The sequence below is a fragment of the Falco naumanni genome, chromosome 8, assembly GCF_017639655.2.
Source record: "Falco naumanni isolate bFalNau1 chromosome 8, bFalNau1.pat, whole genome shotgun sequence".
NCBI lineage: Eukaryota > Metazoa > Chordata > Aves > Falconiformes > Falconidae > Falco > Falco naumanni.
In genome coordinates, this window is record NC_054061.1 from 2700156 (window position 1) to 2726139 (window position 25984).

The 25984-nt window shown below is 43.3% G+C and overlaps 1 protein-coding gene across 3 annotated transcripts in view; it reads right to left on the reverse strand.

Moving 5' to 3' along the window:
* Positions 1-25984, reverse strand: part of FSTL4 (follistatin like 4) — a 236718-nt gene that overhangs the window by 8342 nt on the left and 202392 nt on the right. For 2 of the 3 annotated variants that reach the window (XM_040604819.1, XM_040604820.1), the window contains exons 8-14: positions 20725-20845; positions 13176-13337; positions 12032-12166; positions 10549-10575; positions 5169-5287; positions 2164-2313; positions 1464-1571 (exon numbers count right to left, since the gene is read on the reverse strand). In XM_040604819.1, the coding sequence (XP_040460753.1) occupies positions 1464-1571; positions 2164-2313; positions 5169-5287; positions 10549-10575; positions 12032-12166; positions 13176-13337; positions 20725-20845 (822 nt within the window). The remainder of the gene's footprint in view (positions 1-1463; positions 1572-2163; positions 2314-5168; positions 5288-10548; positions 10576-12031; positions 12167-13175; positions 13338-20724; positions 20846-25984) is intronic. The other variant, XM_040604821.1, reaches the window with a different exon arrangement.

Consider the following 25984-nt stretch of genomic DNA (forward strand, 5'->3'; position numbering starts at 1 on the left):
CCAGATTTGTAGTTTTTTAGGTCAGAAAGCACAGGCACTGTTCTTCTCTGCCTGTTGGGGAATGCTTTAATGTAGACTTAGAAGCAAACGTTTCTGGTGGAAAGCATACTCATGACATCCATGTTTCCAGAAAGGTTGGGCAGCAAGTGCCAGGAAACAACTACTAGAGAAGGGTAAGTCTGGATAGATCAGCTCAGCTCTGGTGTCAGCTCTGTCAGATGACATGCAGCAGCAGCAAGATGCCCAATTAGATGCCTACACCTCATGTTTCTGTACCATCAACAGAGTGAATCCCCCAGGGCAATCCAGAAACAAAAGTTAATTTAGTTGTCCAAACCTATGCGCGTTACTCTGTTCCAAAATCACTGTGGATCTGATGGTGCTGAGCATGGAGGAGCTCCAGGGACCTCACTGGCACCCCTCCAGTGGAGCCACTGACACCCAGTAACAGAATTCGTCCCTGAGGTTTTACTTTTGCTGTTTACGTTTCTTTTGTGTCCTAGAGAGCTCCTTTTTTGCATTCTACTCTGAGAGGAACAATTCTACCACATTGTGCTCCATCATCATCCAAAAGGAGGCTGAAGGCTTGTGAGACACAAGTGACACAACGAGTTTAAAGAAAACAAGTAGCAATTCAGCGTGCTGGCAGAAAAGCTGAACTTCTCCTGTGTGGAAGATACAAAGAGATAAATGCCTTTACTAAACTCAAGAGTAGGGTGGTTTTTGCTCAATGTGTAACACAGGTGACAGGCTAGTAATCCTCAAAGAGCTATGAATCTTGAGGCAATGTCCAATGCATTCATCTTTTAATGTTTCTTTTTACATGCAATGCCCCCAAACTCTGCAGACAGGAAAAACTGCAGCCAATGGTAACATCTGAGAAGGGTGCGCTGCAGCTCTGCAGTGAAAACACACCTAGTCCCTGCCTTAGGTCTATCCTTGAGTGTGCTGCTCCGGCTGACAACACCGCTGATGAAACACTCGCACCAGCACTGAGAGCAACAGGTATCTGTGCACAAAGTGTGCTCTTTGCAGCTCCTTGGTGCCCGCTGCTTTTAGACCTCGATCGAGTTAAAAGCAAGCCGCACTCCCGCAGGCTGCACAAATGACTTGGAGCGTCGCAGGCTCGTCCTGCTCGCCGGCAGCTGCCAGCCCTTGCTGTATGACTTTATGGCACTTGGCTCTGTCATCAGCCTTAAAACAAAACAGACCTTGGCAACAAAGCCATCCTGCTGCCAGCCTACGGCACAGTCATTGCTCAAAAACAAATTAAACAGCAGGAAAAATATGTGAGGATGGACGGAGAAGGGATGAATAAACCACACTAGATTATGCAAATGAAAGAGCAGCTTTATATCCAGATCATTAAATGCTGTTAATTACCAGCAACCAACCAGCCACCAGCTTGCTACTGATGATGCCAAGCCAAGGACGGGCAAAGGCTCAGATGCATAAGGACTCACCTGCAGCGTCGGTGAGGACTTCTGCATGTCACCCCAGCTAAGCACCCAGACTTGATCGTGGGACTTGTCGTAATGTAATTTGGTTGGCAACGGGTCAACATCCAAGGACTTAAAAAGAACCAGAGAGAGGTATTTACATGGTGACACAAATGTGCATGACAAATACTATGTTAGTTCACTGCAGACATTCCCATGCACTGCTGTTACACTTATTTGTGCTGCTTTGCCTTCAAATCATTTGGGGGATCACCAGCAGCAGAAAAATCTGGCTGCTCAGTGCCGTTTTCCAGCTAGACAGCACTCCATCTTATCCTGTTACTTATAGCCAGTACATCAGGGGCCAATTTCTGCTTGAATTACACCCACACCAGTTCATTTTTCCCAGCCCGCTTACAACCAAGGTCAGGCAGCGGCTCAGGAAGCGTAAGCCAAAAATTCATCCCAGCATTATTTTAGCACGCTAGCTGCAAGCCTGGCTGCAGATGCAGCCCTGAGACTACGGTACCCAACCCAGAAATGAGATTTTTCCTGCCAGTGAGGTTACAGAACAGCGAACAACAGTGTGACCCCATGGGTGACAGCAACATGGGCCCAACTTTTTAGTGATGCCAGCAGATCCACTGGGCGAAGATCTACTTTCTTTTTTGTCCCACATCAAGTCTTTTGTCAGCAGGGAATAAAGAGTTCTCCTTGTAAGTACCTGTATGGCTTTCTGAGTCTGGATATCAATTATCATTACTCTATTCTGCTTAGGCTGTGTCACATAGATGTACTTGTCTCTGACATTGACAGCTGAAGCCCAGAGGCAGGACTGAGTGCCTTCACCTTCTGCTCTAGGACAGATCTTTTCCTGAGGGGGGGAAAAAGAAGAGGAGAAAAGGTTTAATTTCTACAAGTACAGGGCTGAAGCAGTAAGAGAAGCTCAAGCCTCGAAAACCATAGGAAAAATTCCCGGGGGATTCCATCGGGATGATATTTTCCCCCTTTCTCTCCTGGAAAACATGAAATAATTATTTTATCAGGTACCACACTGCAGCCTAGCTCTACCCAGTGACATTTAAACAGCTGGACCTCCTGCAAACTCACACTGAATTTAAATAACCGTACAGTCTATGGATCTGTCTTTTGAAGTACGCTGTGGTTCATCAAGATTTGCAGTGCTGTCAGCGTTTATTAGGAATAGAAGTATCACTCTGTGCTTTGAAAAAACAGATATTTACATTAATTGAATCACAGCTTTCTATTTTTCATAAAGTCTTCATCTTCGGCTCAGAAGAGAGTGCTCTAAGATACTTGTGCTCATGGAAACCGTGGCAAAACAATCAGGGTCCTGCAACTCCACTGCTCCAACACAGAAACTTCCCCTGTTCAAAACAAACCAAATCCTGCTGCTTTGGACCAAATCCTGTTCATGGCTTCCTGATGCCCTGTTTTGTTTCTGATCCTCCACTCACACAGCCCTGCTCAAAACTGGTACTGGCTTTAGTGGGAGCTCACTGGTACCCCAGGTTTGAAGAGTCACACGTGATCTCATCAACGAGCCTTTGCACGTGGGTACTCTTCATCACTCCTCCTTCTGTCAAGTTGCTTTATTTGAAAGGGCATTTGTGTGGGACCAGGAAATGAGGGTAAAACTAAATGAACACATATATATTTCACTGAGCACAACTGTTGGTTTTAAATCTTTTCAGTATGACAGCTGGGTCACTTTTAATAATGGCACAACCTCCCTGAGGGGAAAGTGATTAGAGCAGCAGAACTTGTTCAGGGAAAGAGAAGGTACAGGAAAAAACAATGCCAACACCAGGTCTGTATCAGAGCAATGATAATGGATAAAAAGATTTCACCTGTAAGCAGCACAGCTCTGTCAGCTAGGTGCCTTGGTGGAGATCACACGTAAGGCTTGAAGATACAAGACTCAACAGTGTGGCTGCATTTTCCTTTCTGGAGCTCCAGCCAGGCTGGGGATCTATGCTGCTGTAAGCTAAAAGATACTACAAAAGCCCAGCCGTGGGCTTCCAGCAGCCATTCATGCACCCGAGCACCCAACCGTCTCCAAACTGCCCTCCTCATCCTCAGCCGTGCAACGGGGCTTGGGCTCTCACAGCACAGCATCCACCCAAACCAAAGGAGCAGGGAAAGGTCACTGGCCTTTCTGCTGCAGTGCTCAGCTGCAGCTGCTCTATCTGCTTTTGTGCCCTCTAATAGAAAATAAAGAAACCTTTGTTGTAGAAGCCCTCTTAAAGTTGCAGGCTGGTGTCACTGTCTACGTGGCAGACACTCAAGATACTGAAATGGAAAAATGAGGAAGAAAAAGTCAATTCTCCCTCTACCAAGGGAAAGGGCCCTATGATATCTGCAGGAAGCCCTTAGAGGTCTCTCTGAAAGACAGCCAAGTAATGACGTTAAAAATCCCTTTTATGCCCACCACTGTGCTGACATTATTTCCTTAAGTGCCCTCTCTCCTTTGTTCTTTTCAAGCTGTTTCTCCAGAACCACCTCTTCAATACTTACAGCTCTTTGGAAAAGAAACACAAGATTTCTGTCTTTGAGTAGCAGCAGCTCAAGTGTGGCTTAATAATATTAAGCCCATTCTAAGGACCAGTCCTGGGGTGAGCACCAGTCTGGATTTCTACTAAGGTACATTAAAATCCAGTGGAAAAAAACCAGTATAAACCACAAATGTATTGAGATGTACAAAATACTGAATAGAGACCTCACAGAAGGTGCTGACCACGGCAGAGAGCCCGGCCCAGCCTGCAGGACCAGGACAGCGATTCTCTCCTTTTATTCCTCCCGAAACTGAGAGCAAGGCTGAGCCCACCTCTTCAGAAGGGAGTCACGTTCCCAGCTTCCCCTTTAAAAAAACCCCACAACTAAATAATGGAGTGACTAGAAAAGCATTTCTGGGTGTATTTCAGCACCTATATTTTCTGAGAACTGATAGTTTCATGAACATATACATGGTGTACATTAGCACGCAGGAGCACCTACACAGGTCGCTGAAAACAGTGGCCTCACAGGGCCTCCAGGCATGTGTTAGCCCACCTGCCATGTTGAGCTCGACTGTGACGAGCCAGGGCTTGATGTTTACTGTCACCTGAACAATTCTGCCTTGTTGTTTCCTAAAGCAAGGGTCGGGTAAAGAACCCCAGACAGCAAACAGGGACGGCACAGGTCCCCGGTTCAGCAGCAGAAGGTGCAGAGGACCAGCACGGCACAAACCATCTTCCGTGCATTCTCACCCACCTCCCTGCTGTGGTTTAACCTGGGGAACTACTTCTAAAGAGCAGAAATATCCCACTGCTTTGGCTACGGAGCCAGCAGCGAGAGGGGCCAGCCAGCGGCAGGGACCGATGGGTGCAGCTCCCCGGTACCGACTCCTGCACTTCCCACAGCCCCGTGACAACTTCTGGGCATGGATATGTAAACCGTTCAAACAGGGCAAGTGACAGCCTCCGCCCACATTCGGATACGATAACTAGTCAGATTCTCTGCAGTGCTCTCGGTAATCCTCCATGTCAGTCTCATAACTTACACGGTTCCCTTAATTTTCAAGAGGAGAAGATGACATCCTCAGGGATGCCGCGTGAAGCCCACCAAGCCCCAACACCACCCTGCCGAACGGCGCCTTCAGCAATAGTGACCTTTGAAGGGATTAGAAGTTTCCAGCTGCTGGGCGCAGCTGCCGGCTTCAGGACTTACATAACTTGTGAAAATCCTCTCTTCGGGCCTGATGTGTCTCCGGATTTCGCACTCGTTTGGCTGAAGGACTGTGATCCCATCATCAGAAAAGACATAGAACATATTCCCAACACTCAGGCCTTGAAGGGGATAAAGCAAAAGGGGTAAGATTTTTTTTTGAGTATGTATCCGTAGCTGTCAGGATTCTTTTTAAGAGCTCTCCTTCCTCCCCCAACAAACAAGATCTGCCTTACATAAAAGTTGGTCATTTGGATGCAGTCGGTGCATTCACAAAATCAAATTTCATGTCACAACGAGGGCTTCAAGGAGTGAAGAGGTACAGACACATTCAAAAATGCATTGCCTTGGTGGCAGCGGCTGTACACAAGTACCTATGTTCCCATCTTGTGCACACGTACCACAGAGGGATTTCATTACAAGAAGCGTCTGTATTACATTGCTAACTCCCTCAGATTATGACTTTGGGTTTTCTATGATTTAATTAAAAATAGCTTGCTAATAATTTGAGAACTGAGAGAGAAGCTTTAGTTAAAATTAATGTGAAGGTTGTCCTGTTACAGGTAATGACTTCTTGTAACTGCTGCAAAATGGAAGTGCTTAACATCTATTCCAAGAAAGAAAATATATATATTTCTCTATTTTCTTAAGCTATCTGGATGAACTAGCTGCAGCCACCAAAACAAATACATTTTTGAAATCTTGCAAACTGTAATTCACAAATGTGGAGTAGTTTGGCATCGCAATAGCACTCATTTATCCAACTGGGGCATTCCAGGAGATTTGGAAAACTGGCTGTCTGTCATTGCTTTGCTGTTAGGAGATCATATTTTATCATTTCTGTCATGCAGAAATGCCTCAAAACACTGACAATTTAGTTGTTCTTCAGCTACATGCAATTGCAGTGACAAGCATCTTTAAGAAACGTTCAGGATCTTTTCAAACACTCTAGTCAGAAAGATCCAAGCATCATTTCATCTTTTTCATCCCACCACCAATAAGTGTTTGCAATGACCACTGTCACCCCCAGTAATGTTGATAGCGTACTTATCTGCCAGTGATATGGTGATGTGATAATTTGTAATTTCTAATTAATTACATTTTATGCATGGAGAAATAAGGTTCTGGTTCTACAGATCTGAACACTGTTCAGCGTCACAGTTTCCTTGGTTGGCCCTGTGATGGCAGCTTTAAACACTGCTCACACCTAGAATTTCTCACATCTCTGAAGTGTTTGCAGGATTAAGGTCTAAATCATCATCGGAAAGCCTCACAGTGAAAACGTGTAATTTGGATAAACGTACTTTTGGACAATTTTGAAAAATGCATAGTATTTAGTAAGGCTAGAAGGGTTTTTTTTTGGTGCTAAAACCCCCTCTTTTTGTGCCAAATAAGTAGCCTCAGAGTACAACACCTCAGCACGTGGTGTTTGCTGTACTGACAACGTTCACGTTGAGTCTCTCTAAACCATAGCACAGAAATACCCCAGTTAGGGCATCAGTGGGCACAGGAGCCGTGATCCTTAAATGTGATGCCACAGTGAGGGATCATGCACGAGGAAGAAAAGCTACCGAACTTCTATCGAGAACTAGGTTATCTTTAGGGAGTAAAGGCTAATGTTTTTGAGTATATTGTTGAAACATTTTATTTGGGCACTTCGGACCAAAATCTGCGCTCCCAGCATGCACACAACTCCCACCTGCTGTGGTGGGATTTGAGTGAATACATCCGAGGGCAGAACTTGACCCTGGCTGGAATGAGTGCACATAATTTCATGAGTAAAGGGTTTTAATCCTAGGAAGTGGAAACAGGCAGGCAACAAATTATGACCATTGTGAAAATGCTTATTATTATTTTCATGCACGATAGTAGTGTGACTTTGTCTGATGATCCTATTACAATGAGGGTGTGTTTCAGACCTAAGGCCTAATTAGTCACAGAAATACTTTGACAGTAATTTTGCCCCAGTAGGTTTAGAATTAGTGACTTTGCAAGTCATAACTTATTTTTACAGTAAAACGAGTAGAAGTTTTTTTGCTGATTGGTTAAAAATATGATTGAAATTACAAATTCCGTTCAGGTACTTTCTTTTTAAAAAAGTTTACCAATTTATATCAAAATACTTTTTCAGAGAGTAATCTTCACACTGTCTTTTTGGAGAAAGCAGGTTTTTTACTAGACAAACTAGTGTTTTACTGTGACTTACAAAGCATTTGCCAAGTCTCATTGGGGTAAACATCTCTACACAATCTCACGGACATCGGTAAAACAGACCCCACTCCTGATCATCCTGCAACTCCTCGGTCTGGGGAATTATTTCAGTACCGAGGTGGGCAATAGAAAATTTTGCTCAGTTGTGTTATTTATACTAGTGAGGCAGGTACTAGATTGGGAACTGAGGGACTAATGAGGAGGGTTCCTCTTTTTCCTCTTTTTGACTGAAACCATTTCAGGTTGGATGACACGACTAGTTCAAAAACTAAAGGCTTTATAAAATGCAACAAATCTCACCTGTGTAACAAAAACCCTAAGCTAACAAAACCCCCATTAAGACTGGGGAGGGTCTCCTAAAATTAATAGTTCTTATTTGAACTGTTCCAGATAAAGTTGACTCTAACGTCTTTATTTTATGAAAACTTCAGGAGGACACCTGATGACAACAAGAGTTTTCTTTATTTCAGGAATACGGTCTCTATCTGAGTGTATGTTTGTGTTTCCCTCCTTTGAGATCAAAGAGCAAATTTGTCACTGTAGAATACTCTCCTCAGATCTGATACTTGAGCAATTTTCCTCAATTTAATCTAAATGCTTCCAAGTATTTTAGAACTTATATTTGGTGACAAAGAGGCTTTCAGCTTTTTAAGTGCATACATTCAGGTAACTGATGATTGCCTGCTGGCACTCTATGCTCCCTTTATCCAAGTATAAAGAAAGCAACATTCACTGCAGAAATAACACTGGCATGAAAACCAATCTCTGCCTTACATTTAGGCTCCTTGTAGTTTTCTCTAGACAGAATTTAAAACTAGTTTGTACACTGAGTAAATATTGCACGTGCTTCCAGTGCCAAGTTTAACCGGCTGGTCATGCTATGTGCACTCATTTCTCGAGGTTTTAATTGTGCATGGTCTGTGAATGGTCTGGAGAACAGACTGATAGACTGACTTTTAAAATGACCAACTACTTGTGTTTAAACTTCGACTCGCTGCAAAAGCTTGTTCTACACAATATTCTGTCTAGGCATTTTCCCAATAGCTTTAATTACTACAGACCTGGTGGGCACGAGGATGTGATCATTTTAAAGGAGCTCAAGTCTACCAATCCATTTGTTAATATTGCTACTTAAATATAAGTTTTCATTTTACTAGAACTGAAAGAATACATTAAAATGTAAAAACAAAAATACCATTCCTCTCTTCCAGCTTTCTCTGTGCCAAGATTTCACATGCTATTTCACATGCTAAAGTATGTTTGATGGATTCCTTGTCTAGAATGAATGTGCCGATCAAATACTACAGAACAACACAGGCAGGGGAATAAACCTGCTCTGAAGATACTGAATTGTTTAAGAACATCAATAGTAAATCTGCTTTTACTGCCTGTGTTTTCCCTGTACATTGCTCATACTTTTATTTAAAATGTGCAAGGTTGATACGCAGTAAGTCCATATTGTTTAGCAGAATTACAGTATGACTTTCTGCAACAAACTTCTTAGTTGTTCTTAAAATATTACTATACTTCTACATCTGGTAGGCTTATCCAGCTACCTCCTTTAAAGAGGAGCATAAGGGATGCAGTATATAAACAGCCATGCAGCATCATACAGATGATGCTGGACTGATTAGATGTGCTAGAGATTTCACTTTCAAGCAGAAGGGAAATAGCAATTCTCAGTGCCCGTAATGCCATTTACAGGAATATAAGCAGTAAAGAGACACTCTTCATTACCATGCACTTGTAGGTGGCATATCTGGGAATAAATGCTAGAGAGCTGTCTTAGGTGGCTGGCCATGCCTCAGGACCTCCAGCCAGCTGCGTTTGCTGCGTGCATGTGTCTGCAGCCAACAGTGGGACCACAGGTGTGCGTTGGGTGTTCGCATACCTGGCCGAGGTAGCACCGGTCACTGAGGTCTGGCACTTTCCTTCTGCCCCTAAACCCCTTTGGGGCAAGCCACAGCAACCCAGAATGCTCCAAGCTGAGGGTGTGAAGCACGACTAGTTTCTTGGATACCTGGAGGCACTACTTATGAAAGGGTCTTTGCACTCTCCAAAGGCAGCGTGAGTGTGCAGCCCTTCCCAGAGGAACAATAGGAGGGAGGGCTGCTAGCAGTGGGCAGGGGGACGTGGTCCAGAGCAGGCTGTAACTGCACCGAGACCTTTCCACAAGGCTGGCAGGACACCACAGTCCCAGCTTCCTCATTCGCAACTGGCAGGTGTAAAAACTGGCTTATGCCTGGCCTTCAATCCAAGAACCTTCCTCCAGTGAGTGGAGACCCTGCACCCAGGAGCCATCCATGGATGCTCCCCATCCATGCCCCGGGCACTGTACCTACAGAGGCAGCTGGTTGAGCTGCTTGGGAGCTCCTCGGGCCTTTGCACGATGCATCTTACTGTGTGTTTTGAACATTATGACAGCACAAGCATGCACAAAATCTAATAAATTTTCATTTCAAGTGCCTCCATAGTATCCTTTGAGTCAACTAGCTGTTTAGGATGTGTTGTTTTTTTTTTTCTAATTTGCCTTCCAAGATACACAGATGTTGACCTTGTGCAGGGCACACTATAAATTTGATCAAACTAGAGATCTTAACTGCCAATTAAAACAAGGAGAAATGGGACAACCTTTACCCTGCATCGACTTAAAGGATAGAGGGAAGCAAAACCTGTTGTGTTTTTTTTTTTTTTTGCCTAACAGTCAAGAACACAATTTTTGTTGCTCACCTAGTAAACATCAATACATGCTACTGAGGAGGAAGAGCTTGAATGGCTTGCTTAAAAATGCAGCGTATTGAATTTGTGTCTTACTTGTTCAATTATGGTAATTTGGGAGCACTTCTGACACTTGCGAAATTGTTAATGCAGCTTGGGAATCTCAGGCTACTCACATCAGTGGTAGTTTATATAAAATTCACATTTTTATATATTTTACGGTCATCTATTATTTCATAGTGAGAAAATGTAAGAACTCATAGGTACTATTTGTACTACAAGAGTGACATCTCTTATTTGAATAGTTTAGCTTTTAAATGTCTGGTCTGTACTTAATCTGGTAACTGTGAAAGTTGATAGAGTTAGTGGCAAGTCAGTGGAGAATGGCCCATCATGGAATTATTAACGCAGACAAGCACATTATCACTACGACAAAAGAACTTTACTGCAGTACCTTCCTCTCGCCACAGTATGTTTGCAACTGCAGCATCAGAAAATTGGGAACGCCAGAAAATAATCAGGAAAAGAAAAAAACAACAAAACAATGTCAAAATTTTCATTGTAGCAAGTAACTGAATTAACACTTATGTTTACGTGAACTGTTTCATTTGCGAAAACTTTGTAACATTCATTCAAATATAATATCAGGAAAGAGAGAGAGTTCTAAATACATCTGCTGCTTCTACAGACAATTCTGAAACTCTGAGATGGGAAAAATCCTCCCTGAAATGAAGTCAACTTTAGCCCGTGCAAAGATCAAAGTCTGACTAAAGAGAAGATGTCACCTTCCCGTGTAGCTGGAGGTATGGTACTGGCTGCGATTTCTGTGCAGGTTCAGTAAGGAAACATGACATCTTTCAGAAGCCTGAGATGGGCAGTTACAGCAACAACACATTTTGCTGCAATTCTTCTTGGACTTTCATGCAACTACATTCTCTTTTAGGATTCAAATACCCTTTGAAAGTACATCTGCATTTGAATCTCTGTTTAAGATACATCCAATTATTTCTCAACATACTGTAATTTCCCTTGCTCAAGTATTCAAGGGAAACCTACCGACATTAACAAGAGTACATAAATCTATTTAATGAGGAATAGAATATATTTTCCAAATAATCGCCATGAGAGCACATATTTATGGTTAACTTCATTTCCAATTCTCGCTCCGTATTAACAGCCAGAAAAGTAGCAAAAATCCCATTTGCACATGGCCTTTTAGTATCACCATAAAGCCAGGCAATCTCCCAAGCAGTTAGGACAACAGAATTAGGAAGGATCAGGCCCCTGGGAGCTTTTCCACTGGTGCAACTAATCACCTCCTTCATCAATTGTGTTTCAGGGACAGTGTGGTCAAGATAACACCGCACTCCTGTGGGAGACATGGGCTAGGAGTGGCTGGGAGAATATTTGTCTTTGACGTGGAAGATGACATCACACCAAGGGAAACCCATTTTGCCAGTTAGTGATGTAAATACAGGTAAAATAAATAATTAAATCAGAACATTTTTCAAGCATCTGAATATTTGAGAACTTTGACTTATAACTGGCTTTAAAAGAAGAAGCCTTGTACAGAAATCAATTAAATTTATTTTCTGAAGCCAACTAAATTTTGACAAAATATTAGGATTTTGGATTCTCTGATATCTAAAACTATTGCCAGTTTGTTACTTTAGTGAAGATGTCACCTGTACCATGCACAGTACGCTTCTGGCACCCGAAAGGCACCATCGTCCTGGACGAGGAGATTTCACCTCCCCCATGTGATTCCTTCCCAAACCACTATACAATCCTCTGATCAAAGCACAGGCAAAATTGTCATTACCTGACCAGTAAGAGCCCAACATACCACATGCAATGGACTGAACTATTAAGTTGCATGTATACCATTAAATTTAAACAATCTTTCAAGAAATAAATATATGGAAAATTAAGCTTACGGGTCTTTCTTGCCGAATCTTCTATGAAAAGCGAAGATATATCCTCATCCACTCCCACCTCATTTTTAGCAATGCAGGTATAGGCACCAGTGTCTTCATATCGAACACTACTGATATGAAGTTCACTTCCATTTGCTGTAAGAAAGACACCCATAAACAGTGTTCCTCACTGCTGCTAATTGCTTTTACTGCTTTAATTGCTTTCCATTGCTGCAGCCACCCGGCGATGGCTCAAGAGGGTGGTTTCAGCACAGTGTTTCCCTGTACATAACTAGAAGTATTTGGGGCATTCTCACGAGAGCCGATGTTTTGCTTCATTCCATTAGCACATACACACTCCGCACCAGGAATGACAATCCCAAGTGCAAACAATAAATTACATTTCATTTATTTCTTCTTGTTACAAAAAAAATGCTTTGGCCTTAGTAGAGAAAAATTAACTTCAATTTCGCAAACAGGTTTTCATCAGCTCCCCAAAACCCTGGGTTTGGAGGGGTCTCTCTACAGTCCCTCCTATCATTTAGCCTCCTGGAGTTGGATTGTCGCCTAAGACCCTTGCAGCTCTGGAGCTACGGCACCCAGCCGTCCTGCCAACACTGGTGGAGGGCTGCAACGCACCACAGCCAGAGCAGGGGGTGGGGTGGGGAGGTTTGTAATATTTTTACGCAAAAAATTGCAAATAACTCTTTTTGCCTTTCATCGCATCTGTGGAGCCCTCATTTGAACAAGGACCAACAGGAGTCAGGAGCCTGATTCTCTCTGCAGAGGTGGCTGTGAGGAGTGAACCACAGTCCGATTCTCAGCTGAATTGCACCCAGCGTAGTGCTTTTACCTGAACAAATAATTTAATGCATTTCTCTTCTGATTTGCACACAAATCAGAAGCCGTACACGAGAGACGAGGCAGTGGAGAACCAGGCACGCTGCCTTTTAACCGAGCACTGTTACCACTTACAACAATCAATACTGTATTTCCTGAGAAATTCACAGGAGAAAAAGATAAAAGGAAAGAACAGGGGTTTTGTAACACAATTTCCAAAGAACTGTGGCTTAGCAAAAGTACAAGAACTTCTAGTTTAAAGGGCAAAATAATCCTCCTTAATCCCCGTCTACAATACTTTAATTAATCAAAATTCTGTTCTTACCTAGAAGCGTTAGTTGTTTGGATAGTTTTGGCATGATATCAACGCCGTTCTTTAGCCAGGTAATTCGGGGATTAGGGATGCCTTCGGCGTGACATCTGAGGCTTGCCGACACGCCGGGCTCCTGCGCCTGCGTTTCAGGGTAGACGCGAATCACTGGTGGCACTGTGGGGAACAAGGAATCAGTGACATTAAGCTCACCCTCCCGGTGCCAGCCCTCATCGGTGGCTCCAGAGCCGCTGCCTTCACACGGCGCCGTGGGAGAGGTCTGGGCCGCGAACCGGGCAGGTTGGCGACATCCCAGCCTCCAGTGCAAGCTACAGGACTTCTCTCCAGCTCCGCGACTGGGGCAGAAAATAGAACATAATAATAGAAAAGGGTAAACTAATAAACCAATGCCAGGGAGCAACCTCAATATCTGATGTTGTATTTCGATAGTTCTTGCTTTCTTTCATTAAGTGACTGACTGAATGTAAGTAAAGTTGGATTAAAACCTAAGGTGGATCCTCAGATAGATAAAAAACTGAAGTATAAAACCCAAACCTTCACTGAATCTAGTAAGGAAGGAATCTGAGTTCTTGCCTATTAGAAGTAGCACATTATTCAATATTTTAATTAAATATCCATCAGGAAATAGGCTGTGCATCCACTACTTGTTATTCTGAACAGATTAAGGGTTTATCAACTTATCTATTTTTTTTTTCTGAGAGGCTTTCAAAACGTGATTTACATTGTTTCAGGAAGGCCCCTCCGAACTATTTGATACACTCAATTAACAGAACTCCTAATTATATTACAATTTCAGACAAGTTCATTGATTTTCAATCATGTTGCCTTCATTGCTCAAATCAACAAGGCTTAAGATCACCTATTAACTATTTCTTAACTACTCGCTCACTTTAAAGAGCATCTGTGGTACTGCAGGATCAGTGAGACCCTTCTCCCGCTCACCTCAAGGGATGTACGGAAAGGAGACATGAGGCTGTGCTGTATCACTAGTGGAGGATTAAGGAAAATTTGTGGGTTTTTTTTTTTAAAAAGAAATGAGTTAATAACAGACTTCTACTGGAAACCACTGGCTTAAGGTACCTAACTTGCTGCTGTGTTTTTATGAAGTCCAGCATTAGGCTCCTGGACTGGCAAAATCACATTGTCCTAAGAGCTGCTTTAGAATAAGATGAAATCTGTGTCTGCAGCTTGCTATGTGTCTACATACCCATATGGAGATACTTTAAATAATTACATTCACTAGCATACATTTTCCGTCTTTCTATTTTTTTTATGGGCCTTACCAGAGAGATGCATTTTACTTCTGCCTTACCTACCAGCTGCCAAGTGTTAACCAGAGCCGAGTCGTCAGCTTGGAAGGAAATCAGCCACCACAGAAAGCCCTCAAGTCTACTTGTGTTTTATAGCTTTAAAAGTGAGAGATTGTTCAAGTGTAATCTGAGAGGAAACACCTAGGGGCAACTGAAGAGACAAAAAAATGAGGACTTCTAGGAAAGGAATGGCTTCAAACTCCAGGTCTGCACTGGATGTGTGGGCTTACTCCCTCCTCTATTTCCTTAACTCCAGAAGGAGTGGTGAGATGCAGAACAGTGAGTAAAACACCATCCCAGGGCTTTTTAATCAGAAGGTTACCAAAAAGACAAGGTTTGGTTTATTAAATCGAGTTTTCAAATCTCAAATAAAAGCATTTACCAGCTTTTTACCTCCTCCTCCTCCCATTACTGTCAGGGTTGCAGCTCCTCCCGACTCCGGGAGGTGCCAGATCAAGCGCCCTGCTTTTGGAAACGGCTGGCGGCTGTCAGAGCTATCCCCCCCTTATTTAAGAGAGTGCCCAGTCAATTCCTGGGAGTAACAGAGTCAGGAGCTTCTCGTTCTGTCTGCGCCTTGGAAAATTAATTTAAATTTCTCCGAGTCAATGTCTCCAGGCATGATAGGATAAAGACAGTAATTTTCGTCCACTTCGACAGAATTTTATGAAGGTCCTGCACTCAGTGTTTGTCTTGCCTATGATTTGCGTGCTACTAGTAACATTTTTAGAACAAAATGATTTAGGAACTGAGGTCCACTGAAAGCCTACATGATTTACTCAGACTCATAGATGAGAGATGGCTTGTCTCCTACACATGCATAGGAAAAAACTTGTAATATCCAAGGAACTTAGATGTCCGAACCTGCGTGAAGTCAAGTGACAGTTAATACTTCATGTCCTCAGGTACCTCCCTCATTCTCCAGATGGCACAACCTGCCTCTTCCAGTTCACAAGCAATGCTGAGCCGCTCTGCCCGGGGGTTTGCTGCCCCAGCCTCTGTCAGACAGACTTGCATGCCCACACTTGCAGCCAGCCAGCAGAAAATCAGCTCCGGAGCAAAGCCCGCAAGGTCCCATGCCCCGTGCAGAGCTCTGCTCCTGCCAGGATACGGCCACCTGCCTGTCTCCAGGTGAGATGAAGCTCTGCCCAGCTGGGCTCAAGCCCTTCTCTAACATCTCCCAAATGAAAGGCACCCGAGCAATTTTAATTCAAGCCTAGTGTTGTTTTCTCACCCACCAGCCCTTAAAGCAGACAAAGCCCATCCCAGACATCACCTGTTTAATGCTCTCAAAACCAGCACTGGCTTGTATTTTTTTTACAATGCTTTGCTTTAGGCTTTCCTCCTCATATGAGCACTCGTGTAAGCACTCCCAATGACTGCCACCACGATCATGCTCCCTAGAAACTGGGCACTCCTTTGCAAAGCAGAGTTTACTTGCATCTCTCAGTTTTTTGCCTCACACCGTGTTAGTCTGCATGTAAGTAATCCACATTATTTTACCTGCAGAGCTAAAAACAAAATAGATTTATACTGCAGGAGGTAGCTCAGGGGTCCTAGACACTGAATCAATATTCAGCATGAAAATTAGCTTAACTTAAAATTATAGCAAGATGTCTTTTCACGAGTGATTAATAAGGGTTTTTTTTGCCTGTTTCCACCTACAAAAACGCGTTGCACCTTCATTCCCACTCTCTTACAATTTTCCTGCTCCCTCTATTTTTAAACTTTTTATTTCTTCTCCCTTGTCTTACATAATTCATTGCACAGTTAAATTATTGTACACAACTGCCTTGTGATAACAGCAAACTGCAGAATGCATTGTTATTGTCCTTGCTACAAATTAATACATTCCAAGTAAGCACATTTTACTTTCCACTTGCAAAGATTTCAGCTCCAGATTTTGGAATATATGGATTATCCTTTGCTGTTTCCCTTGGTGAATATATATCATTGCTAACCATTACTGTGTCTGCAGCCAAGGGCAATATAAAATGTTATTATCTTAAGCAAAAGAGGAAAAAAGAAGCATTCAAACAAGTATGAGATTGGGTAGATTGCCTACTACTGCATACTGAGTAGCACCTTACCCGTGAGCAGACCAATTCATTACAATAAAACAGCTCAGGTGATAAAGGCACACGACGAGCACAGATGGCAGTATCAAGCCCCAAAGACATACACTGTAGCTATAGAACCTATATACTCCAGGGCTTAGTAATAATTAATAGATTAATCATTTACTTGAGAAGTTTTAATCTTTCCATTTATATTTTGAAAGGAGTTTGCAGCGTTATATGTTTTGTTTTGAAAAGCCACATTAAGAAAACTTTTGTGTTTCAAACATCTCTCTGTTACTGGAAAATTTGTCCTGCTGGACCCTTATAATTGGGCTGAGGATTGAATGGCTTTTTAAAACTGTTTTCAAGGAATACAATATTCTGATTTATGCTGATGTTTTCCAAAGTGCAAGACCACGGAAAATGATGCCCCACACTCAGCAGTCTCTTGATTTGCAAACTATCAATTTTCATAGTTGATTACAATTTTATGAGATTCTTTATCCTCAGCAACTATTTTTCCTCTTGAAAGTGATAAATTGCTTTTCCTCCCTACAGTTAGTGTATGCTGTACACACTTCCCAAGCAATATCCATACGTAGGAGAGAACATAATTTTCCCACTGTTCTTGGCTTCTCCTGATCAAAGATACCAGCATGCAAGATAAATATCTCATTGTTAAACTTTGCGCTGCCTTTCAGCACATCCTTTTCTTCAGAAGACATTAAGGGCCAGCTGTATAAATACACTGACGCATTCTACCACTGCTGTCAACCCTAAGATGGATGAGCTCAACCCAAACCTACCACATCAACTGTCGCACGCAGGATGCATTTCACGTGTGTGCGCTATGCTTCTTGCCCAGAAGATGTGAGCCAGCGGTTCAGGGCATTCATCTGGTGGTCTCCCCGTTTTCTGTGTAACAGGATTCTCATTTCTGCTTGTCAACACAAGCATCTGGATCTGCCCGTGGTGTTCGTGCTATCCTGAACCAGCCAATGCAAGGGGAAGCACTGCATGGTGTTCAGCAGTCGAGCAAAACCAGCCCTCTTCCCTTTCAGAAAGGCTGCTTGGGAGAGGATCTTTAGGCCAAAAAATCCGTAAGTGCGCAATGCCCGGTGCTGAGTCATCCAGCGCGGAGCTGCTGCGGGCACTGCAGACACTGACCAGCCCCGGCACGGTGCTGCACACCCGCGGCTGGGCTGGTGGCACCGGTACAGCCACGAGCATCAGCCAGGACCCCGCCTGCCTGCCTGTCTGCCAGCAGGAACGTGACCGTGATGAATTCCCTTCCCTTGGACAAGAGAAGGAACAGCCACGACAATAACACTGGGATGGAAGAGAGGGTTTCTATGGGTAAACTTTTGATAAATTTGAATAGTCTGTAATATATTCAAGTAGAGTTCCGAATCCCAGAAACTTTTAATTTTGTTTAAACTGGGCTCCAAGTTTCCTATTTAACCTTGTATTTCCTGGCACATATAACTCGAATCAGATTCTTTTAAGGAGAAAAAGGCTATAAAAGGAAAATATTTTGTAAGCTGGACTGATGGGCCTCAGTGGGAACAGTACCCAGGTGGTACAAAAAGGATCAAAGGACACTGGAAGAGTTACTGCAGCTTTGGAAACACTGAATTAACTGAAACAGAGTCTAAAAATAGGGACCTGCCTGTACAGAGAGACAGTGAGCTTGGGAAGGGTTAGGGATAAACCCAGTTGGTTCTTCCTTCCCAACAGAGAAACGTGGAGTTTTCTCTATTAAAAAGAAAAAAAAAAATCTTATCGTTTTCATAGAATTAAAAAAAACCCCGTGTTTTTGATGTTAAAAGTGTATCAGTCCCTCCCTGGAGGAGACAGGCAAGCGGATACACCCGAGTTCTGGCTGACTTGGTTCTGTCACATTCTCTTACCATTTTAGTCCAATACAGAAAAGCAAGAAAAACCCTCCCGTGCTGAAGATGGAGTTTTTAGTTTGATACAGACAGACAGAGACAATCCCCAGTGCAGAACAGAGCCCATCAACTATACTTAGATACTCGGCATCTTCACTCACTTCAGCTTGGCTCAGTTTCTTCCCTCTACTCCTGTCAAGAGCAATTCCTCAATTTCTCCTGCAAGTTATTAAAACCCATCAAGGATTTCCTGCGCAGGGCTCTGCCCTAGGACCCTCCCTGTCCCGTCCCCGTCCGCCCCCCTGCACCTGAAGGCAGGCAACACTGTCCTGCCATTGGTGCTGTCACCCCAACATCAGTTGCTGGAGGAAGCCACAACACGGGTAGAAAAAAGGAGAGAACTTGGTAATACGGGCAGCCAGCCGGCCCCATCAAGAATTGCAAAAACCTGGTTTTGCAAAGCCTAATGGCCCATGTGGGAATATCAGGTGCCTCAAGACGAAGACTTCTAGACCCTGTGGTGTTTTCTAGCAAGCCTGGGTTGACACCAGAATGCATGGCATTTTTTGCAGTATTTAGTGACAATACAGCAACATGAAAAAGCCAACATGGGTAGCAGGTTTTTTGGTATCACAATGTTCTCTCCTACTAGTAAGAAAAAACACAAGCAGCTGTGGTGTGGAACTTCCATTTACAAAGAAAATGGGATCTTTCAAGAACAAGTTAAATCTAAGTGGCAGGCATGAGTATGAAACGTATCAACCCCTCCCCACACTCCATCTAGCTTTCCTCTCATTCTGATTTTAGTTTCAAAGCCTTTGGGCCTTATATTCTCAGTGATGATAAAGTCTACATTGTTGTCTGCCAACTAAACTCCATTCAGGCCTCATAATATATCACATAATATACACGGGATTAAGTTGTTAGCTTGCTTTTCTTTCAACTGTCGTTCATCAAACAAATAGCGCTTTGAGGAAGGAAACCTATTTTCCCAGCTGCAGCGTGCACAATCTAGTTATCCACATTGCTGAGATTTTACATTTTACTATCTCAAAAGATGACAAATTATTATGTAGAAACATTAAGTCAGTTTTCATTCAAATCAATTGGATGCTTCATGCTTTCCTCCAGGTACTTGCTGTGGGTAGGGAGCACTTACACACGTCCAGAAGACTTGAACTGCAGTCAAACAAGCCCCACATCCACCGTGGCACTTCTTAAAGTGCCTAAATATTCTTTTTTTACTGTTTCTCTTCATGTCAGCCTCTGTCTATTAACCTGTATGTAGCTATCTGCTCTTACCAGCTGAAAGATCTCCCCTTTGTAGAGGTCTGCGCACATCTAGAGAAAGAACTACATATTCATTTTGCTTATAATGTATCCCCTGTAACGAAGTTTCTGAATTTTTCTGAATTTCACAGAGTATGTCAAAATCTACCCATAGCGTGCAAGGGGTTCCCCCGTCTCCTCTTCTGGAGATACTGCCAGTCATATTAGCACATGTATGTGTGGGTTTGAAGTTGGACATCGATCCTGCTGCTGGGGAGGTGGACACTCTGCGGGCTGGCCCCTTGATGAAATGCTGGTTTAAGCCAATAGAATTTTAAATAACTGTGACTGACTGAGTTTGAGGTCAGAAGAAAGTTAGCAAATACCTGAACGTAAGTTCCACCAAGCGCAAACGTGGTCCGGGGGACAGAGGGGAATGAGAATGCTGAAATACGACCCGTGTGGTTCTCTCACCCCTAAAATGGTTTGCCCTCATTTTGCAACCCAGCGGGCCACATCTTTAGCCCATGTAAACAGCCCCCAACAAACCAAGGTAACTACAACCAGGTAGTCATCTGATACATAGCTGTGAGTTAGACAGCTCGTTTTGGAAACACTGTGCTGTATTTATTTAAATAATCTGTTGCATGAAATAGCCCAGAATATTTTCTGGAAGAAGAAATTAGCGAAGCAACACTTCTGTTGACAAAAGTAGTAATTAGTCCAAGAGATGCTTTGAAATGCTGCTCTTAACTCTACGGAAACGTTACTGACAGCGTGTTCTACAGCTAGGATACCTGCTGAAGCCCAGGGAATTATACACGTCCCCCCCTTGGTACCTTTCTTTTTGATTGCCTGTGTGATACAGCACGAGTGAGCAAACCCCGAGCTGCATTCGCGCTCACACACAGACAACTTGGTGCGTGGCTTTTCATGTTTCTGTGCGAATGAGATTAACACGCAACTTGGCTTACGGGAATGTTCTCATGGATTGTCATATATGCCATTTACTAACCATTCACCTGAAGGATGTGGGTCTGATACAGCTCTTCATAGCCGTAGGCATGACAGGTGTAATTGCCCATGTGAATAGTTGTTACCTTGGTGATGTAGAGGGAATCATCTTCTCCAAAATCCTGTACGGAACAAAAGACAGGAAAGGTGCCTTATTATTTAGTAAAAATATTTTAAACACCACATGGAGGGAGACTACCTGTTCAGTGGTTTTGATAGCATCGCAGCTTGGGAACACAACTTGCCTTGAACAGTAAGTTTTAAAGTTCATAAATCAACATGCAGGGAGAAAATGAGCAGCAATTTAAGAGTGAGGCGAAGTAACTCATCTGAGAACATGAACTTTTGTGCTGGTTGCTAACAAGGCGCTCTTTGCACATAAAAAAGACAGCAATCTCCAGCTGTTTTATTTATGGTGGAATTTAATATCTACCCGTTAACCTCAGCTGCATAAAACGCTAAGTTCTGGGTGGGTTAAGGTTTCCTTTATCCATGCCAGTTCCTAGAAAATGCACTGTAACCTTGAGACTCGATGAGGAAGAACTGAAACTGTTTCTCACTTATCTCAGACAATATCCTAGGCAGGAGACAAGGAAGAACACAAGCATTTTCTCAAACAAACTTAGTTTGATCTGCAACTGCTCGACACGTATCCTCCTTTATCCCCTTCATCTTCCTAGATCTGCTCTTGTATTACTTTAATTTTTGATTATAGATTGGGAGAATATGAGTTAGTCGAGAGCTTTTGGCATTTGAACGTATTGTTCAAGCGCCCTGCCTAGGAATTTATTTCAAATTATAGTTAACAGAACCACAACGCTGATGGGTATACAAAGCAGCTTCTCTTGTTACACCATTAATGTTCAGATTTCTGCAGCTCCAGAACGTTTGCACTTCTATGCAAACCCAGAAGGATACATTTGAAAAACAGTTCACGAGCTGTTCATGAGCTTAAAGAATGATATTTTTTAATTAGTTCTTCGTGTGAAGCATGCTAAACTCTTTGCTGAATTACGCTGCAGAAATGTGGTAAAATTCAACTTAGAATCAGGATGGCACAAACCCAGTACAACAGGGTGAGTGTTGAAGAGTGGTTTTGCTCTGGAAAACTCAAGGACCTTTTTTTTTTTTTCCAAGTTTCCAATGTGTAGGTGGAAAGCCAGCCTGCAGCCAGGGGTGCAGGGGAAAGCCCCGACCCAAAGCCGTGTCTCTGCCACCCCTGGCACGGCCATGAGGAGCAGAAGGGAAGCACAGCACCGCAGTGCGGCGAGGGGGGCAAACCTCACAGCCAGGGTCTTCCAGCACAACTCCATCGAACCTACCAGGGTGGACGGCAGAAAAAATGAATGCAAATGTGCTGTGCGGGCTGAGAGTCACGAATTTGGGTCCCAGTCTCTTTGTGGTGGAGAAAGGGAATCTATGCACCGAGGTGCTGACACCGCTCCCTTTCCCTGCTGTGCCCGTGGCAGGTCCAATGCTACAGGGAATCATCCTCATCCATGCTCTTGCTGCCACCCCCTGCCAGGCGCTCAGAAATTATGAGCGAGAGTTGTTTGATCATTGACCAAAACCATCTGGGGCTCCTTATATTTCGTATTTCCTGCCTCTTCATGGTGCATCTGCTTTACAGTTCGAAGCCTTCCTTTCCAGCCAGGACACTTGGAACATTTTTTGAAGGAAGCTGCGATTCTGAGGCAGACTTGCAATGCCAGCTGGCACCCATAAAAAATAATAAAAAAATACAAGGTAGCCCATCTCTTGCAGTATGGGATTGATCTGGCATTATTTTGCTGGCTCCTGAATCTTCTCCAGTAACTTCTGTCTGGCACCAGAGAGATGCCTTCATGCCTTTCCCCTCCGTGGCTCAGTGGCAGGCCAGCACTGGCAGGGAGGAAGAAAGGTTTGGGAACTTGCCTAGTTTTGAGACGTGTTACAAGGCAGATTGAAGTGAGCACCCAGCAATACAGTTTACAAGCAGGGCAGCAACCCTCCCCAAAGCACGGACCTTAACCGGAGAGGGCACAGAGATAACCACCCTGGCTGTGCTATGTGCTGCCCCAGTGCATAAGCAATTATAAAGAATAAGAGTAAACCCACAAATGACCTTGACATTCGTTATTCTATAAGCCAAAGCATCTCAGATATTACTGCCACCCTGGGTATCAGGCAGATTTAGCATCTACACTATGGGATAAGCTGGTTAAGCTGCCCAATACATTATTACAAATACCCACTCAAAAATTCCCATTTCGAGCTTTTGCCTGTTTTCTGGTCAGCTAGATCTTTCCTGCCAGAAAGCAAAGATGCATGAGCAACTGCAAATAGAAAAGATATCAGCCCTGTTCAAATGATATTTGCATGTGATAGAGAAAGTGGTTGCATAGAGGGAACTTAATAACAGTTTTAAAAAGTTAATCCCAAAGTAACTCAAATTGAGTTTAGATCAATAAAAGCAGGATAGCTACTTTTATGGAATGATTTATACGGAGTTGTGGAAAAACAGGACAATAAAATCTTCTCTGTTTTAAGTATGTTGCTTCCTTTAAGATATCTCAGAAAAATATTATGAATGCTTGGTTTGTGCTCTATAATTGTCTTTTTATGGACGATCTGTTTTTTCCAATGCATATAAATGTATTAATATAAGTAAAGACCCTTTGAAAAACAAACTGATGCAAGATTATAGTATTATTCTCTTTCTCTCCAAATGCATTTTTCTTGTAAAAAGAAGCTTATATTGGTAAAAGCATGGTTTATGACTTTAAAAAACTATTGTCTGACTTTTAGCACTTAAAGAAGGTTATCAAAGATGATTTAGCTTAACACCATATCACTTATGTCAGGCATAGGCAAATTATCTGCCCTGTGTTAGAACTTGTGCACACACAGTAAATTCACATAAGACTACAACATTGTTAAGAACGACCAGTATTAGATGTGGGAAGGAAAAAGTGATTATGAAATTTAGGTTCAATACTGAACCTTTTGTTGCTACAAAAAAAAATATACTGAATTCTCTAGCAAATTAATGACTCGGCGTGTTTATTGCAGCTCATGGTTTCTCCTTGAGTTTCCCTGTGGATATAATTAGTACATTAGGATTTCACAGTTACGTTTTATATATATGCATACATTCTTATGCACAAGCACTTTCTGTGTGTATTTCATGAGGGTATATTTGGAAGCGCTGTAAAAACCCAAGCCCTAGAGCATTAGGAAATGGTGAGTCTTTGATTGCTTAATAGCCTCTAACGCTACATCTTACACCCCTCCCGGCCAGGAGCCCTGCTGCGCAGTGGGCTGACCCCGCACTGGGGGGCTCTTTCCCACCCCCCTCTGTGCTGCTCCACCTTTGGCAGCGCTTAGGGGGCTGCTCAGGTGCATCTCTTGCCACTGCACTAACCGGTCAGTGAGCACGGGCAGTGTGTTTAGCTGCTGGTTGGGTTTGCTGGGAAGTGGTCCTCGACAGGGTCTAACACCGCAGTGCTGCACACAACTTTATCAAGCTGAGAGGGAACTGCAGGGCAACGAGGACTTCTTGCCTCTCAAAAGCGTGCATCAGGCAAGTGGGAACTCTTTGAACAAAAGTTTTCAGAACCTGTTCAGCACAAAACATTTCTAGAGGCTCAGGGTCTGAGCTCCATCCCCCCATCCAAACACGCCCACATAAGCTTGCTGGGAGAACTGGCCGGGGGGAGGATGGGGTGGGGAGAGGGGATAGGAAGAATTCACACTGGAAAAAGGCAGAGGAAACAATTGTTTAGGTTGTAAAAGACCTTTAAGATCAGTAAGTCCAACCATTAACCCAGCACCGCCAAGCCCACCACAAAACCATGGCCCTAAGTGCCACATCTACGTGCCTTTTAAATATCCCCAGGGACGGTGACCCCACCGCCTGCCCGGGCAGCCTGTGCCACTGCTTGGTAATGCTTTTGGTGAGGAATTTTTTTCTGCTCTCCCATCTAAACCTTCCCTGGTGCAACCTGAGGCCATTTCGTCTTGCGCTGTTGCTTGTGATCTGGAAGAGAGACTGACCCCCACCTCACCACAACCTCCTGTCACGCAGTTGTAGGGAGCAAGAAGGTCCCCCTGAGCCTCCTTTTCTCCAGGCTGAGCACCCCTAGTCCCCTCAGCCGCCCCTCACAGGACCTGTGCTCCAGCCCCTTCCCCAGCTCTGCTGTCTTGCATGTCCTTTGACGTTTTTCAGAGGCTTTTACTTGCAAAGCCACGTTTCCAAGCCACTCTGAGCCTTGAAGCCGTCAGAGGGAACCATAAACATCCATAAAATGGACTTAACTTAATTCTCTCACCCTAAAATGAACCCAATTTTAAAGCAGAGGATCCCAGGGCTGCCCAGGAGTCTCCATGCGTGCTGCCCACCCCTCAGGAGCTGGGACTGCCCTGCTCCTCCCCCCAGCAATGCCCAACGGTGACCCCGACAGCTATCATCCCATGAAAAACAACAGGCAACCAGGAGAAAGGCAAAGAAGTAACACCTGAGACATGGGTTTCCTCATTGACCACCCAAGGTGAATTTTCTTGTGAAGAGGAAGAAACAGGAATGATGAAAATAGAGGCAGAAACCATTCTACCCGCCCAAACTGATAAGCCTTGCATCAAGGCGGCCAGATGAGGATAAGGTGTTCATCACCTCTATTTTATGAGTTTCATGATAAAATGATGCTACGCGTTCTGGCTAAAAAATAATAACGCAGCAAGCTATGCTTATAATTTCTCATAATTGATAAGGTCGACTACTGGCAGATGATAAACTGCCTTCTCCAGCAGTTTGTTTCACATTTTCTCTCCCTTTTCTGAATAAAAAGTTCTCTACCCTTCATGAGCTTCTTTTATGTCTTGTAGTTACCCTTCAAATAAATAACTGATTAAGTGACCTCAGAATATGTTTTAACTTTTCAAGATTAAAAAAATGCAAGACCGTGCATTTTAGATTGGTAACAGCTCGGTTATCCAAAAAAAAAAAAAAAATAAAAAAGTTGCTACTGCATCCAGTCAATTTCAAAAAATAACAAAAAAGACCCTAGAAAATGGATATGTACTTTTTTTTTATTATTATTATTGTATTTCCTTTCCATCACTACTGATTACTCAAGACATCAGTCTCTCCAAACAGAAGATTTTTCATATTTATTTATCCCATTCCTCCCTTACTAATGCGTTCCCTGGTCAAGCAATCTGCCGCGGCTCGGAGACACTGTGCTTAGAAATGTGTAAAACATTGCATATTGCTTGTAAATCTC